The sequence below is a fragment of the Fulmarus glacialis genome, unplaced genomic scaffold, assembly GCF_000690835.1.
Source record: "Fulmarus glacialis isolate BGI_N327 unplaced genomic scaffold, ASM69083v1 scaffold1338, whole genome shotgun sequence".
In the NCBI taxonomy this organism is placed as follows: domain Eukaryota; kingdom Metazoa; phylum Chordata; class Aves; order Procellariiformes; family Procellariidae; genus Fulmarus; species Fulmarus glacialis.
This window is the reverse complement of record NW_009229889.1, coordinates 3,500-5,397: the sequence shown is the minus strand read 5'-3', so window position 1 is coordinate 5,397 and position 1,898 is coordinate 3,500. Positions and strand designations below refer to the sequence as shown.

General features: G+C 44.3%; 1 protein-coding gene across 1 annotated transcript in view; it reads left to right on the top strand.

Moving 5' to 3' along the window:
* IP6K2 (inositol hexakisphosphate kinase 2) overlaps positions 1 to 1,585 on the top strand; it is a 7,977-nt gene extending 6,392 nt beyond the window's left edge. The window contains exon 5 of the mRNA XM_009583990.1: positions 801 to 1,585. Coding sequence (XP_009582285.1) covers positions 801 to 1,298 — 498 coding nt within the window. The 3' untranslated portion in view covers positions 1,299 to 1,585. The remainder of the gene's footprint in view (positions 1 to 800) is intronic.
* The last annotated feature ends 313 nt before the right edge of the window (positions 1,586 to 1,898 follow it).

Here is a 1,898-nt window from a genome sequence, read left to right as displayed (position 1 = left end):
AGCAGTGTTTGCTAGGACTTGTCCACCCCATGACTATTGGCATGTTTGGTGTTCAGCTCACTGTTTAACTTTGGGGAAAAGCACGAGGCAGAAATGGAAGTGTGGGAGCTGCATTTCTAACCACATTGTGCTGGGATTTGAGCAGGGCCTGCCCATTATTCACCTTCCAATACAGACCTGTGCTGGAAAACAAGGAGGAACTTTGGAGGCACCTGCAATCCTTACTTGACGCAGATGTTTAGGCATTATCGAGCTGTGTGGTGTATAGACTACTCTTCTGTAGGAAGGAATCTTCCTGCAGGAGCACCTCTGACTTCTTTAAATACAGAGGATTATGGGGCACACCTTAGTTTTATACTGGTTTATACTGGTTGCTGTCACTTAGAGCTCAGCATTCTGGGAATCAACTGGTACGCCTGTGAGCAGCTGCAGATGATGAGCTGAATGAGTGGCTGTGGTACAAATTGTAGCTTGACTTTGGAGATCTTGGCTGCAGCTTTCCTAATCTCACTTAAACTCCTCATTCTTACATTCGTGGTGGAAAAGCTCAAATCTAAACTGAAGGAATTTTCCATTTCCTCCATGCCTCTGAGTTCCATAGACGCTGCTGGATCTGTCGTTAGCAATTTCTGTAACTGTGCAAGAGCAATTTTAAGAGAGTAGTATGTCATCTTGTAAGAGCTTTCTGTAGCATGTCTTTTTTTTTTTTCCTTCCCTTTCCCCTTCAAGGCTTTGAGTCATTATTGCCAGCAATTTTAACTATTCCTTTTCTCTTGCCTTGTGGGTGTTTGTATGTGCAGGTCTACCAGGCAGGCACTGGCCAGCTCATGTTCATGAATAAATACCACGGAAGAAAACTCTCAGTCCAAGGATTTAAAGAAGCACTTTACCAGTTCTTTCATAACGGCAAATACCTGCGCAGGGAACTCTTTGAATCTGTTATTAAAAAACTGACTGAACTCAAGTCTGTCCTAGAGAAGCAGGAGTCTTACCGCTTCTATTCGAGCTCCTTGCTGATCATTTATGATGGAAAGGAAAGGCAGGAAGTTGCTGTTGACTCAGACCCAGAGGACTTAGAGGACCTTTCAGAGGAATCTTCAGATGAGTCAGCAGGAGCATATGCCTACAAACCGACTGCTAGTACTGTTGATGTCCGTATGATAGACTTTGCCCACACAACCTGCAAGTACTATGGAGAAGATAGCGTGGTGCATGAGGGCCAAGACACGGGTTATGTTTTTGGACTTCAGAATTTAATAGATATTATTAAAGAAATAAGAGACGAAAGTAGTGAATAAACAGTGTGAATGCACATCAGTAGAAAGCACTATTGTGACTCTTTGTATTCCAAAATTATTGGCCACTTTCTGGTGGTAGGAATCTTTACAGGCTCTGCAGGGATGGTCCTGTCAGAGTCAAACTTGTTCAGAGGGCATTTACTTATATTGGTGCTGGACCTAGCACTGGCAAAACTTGGTATCCTTATTTATTTTAACTTTCTTAAACATTCCATATTTGATTACTCAGATACCTCTGTTATCCCTGTGTGTATACGTTCCAATAAAATTCTTTTTGTTCATTGTAAGTGATGCTTCTGTTGTTGCTGGTGACTGAGGAAGCGATGAAGCTCAGAGATTTTCTGGTGGTATAATGCAAACAGCAAGGCTTACCTGCCTGGTGAGACTGTGTGTGGAATAGCTCATCTGTTCTGGGCCTCCCATCAAGAGCGATGAGCAAGTCCAACAGAGAGCCACCAAGCTGGCCAGGGGCCGGAGCACCTGCCCTTTGAGGAGAGGCCGAGGCAACAGGGCCTACATAGTCTGGGGGAAAGACGGCTCAGAGGGACCAAATGGCAGAAGGTTGGATGAGAGGAGCTCCCTTCCAACCAGAATGATGAT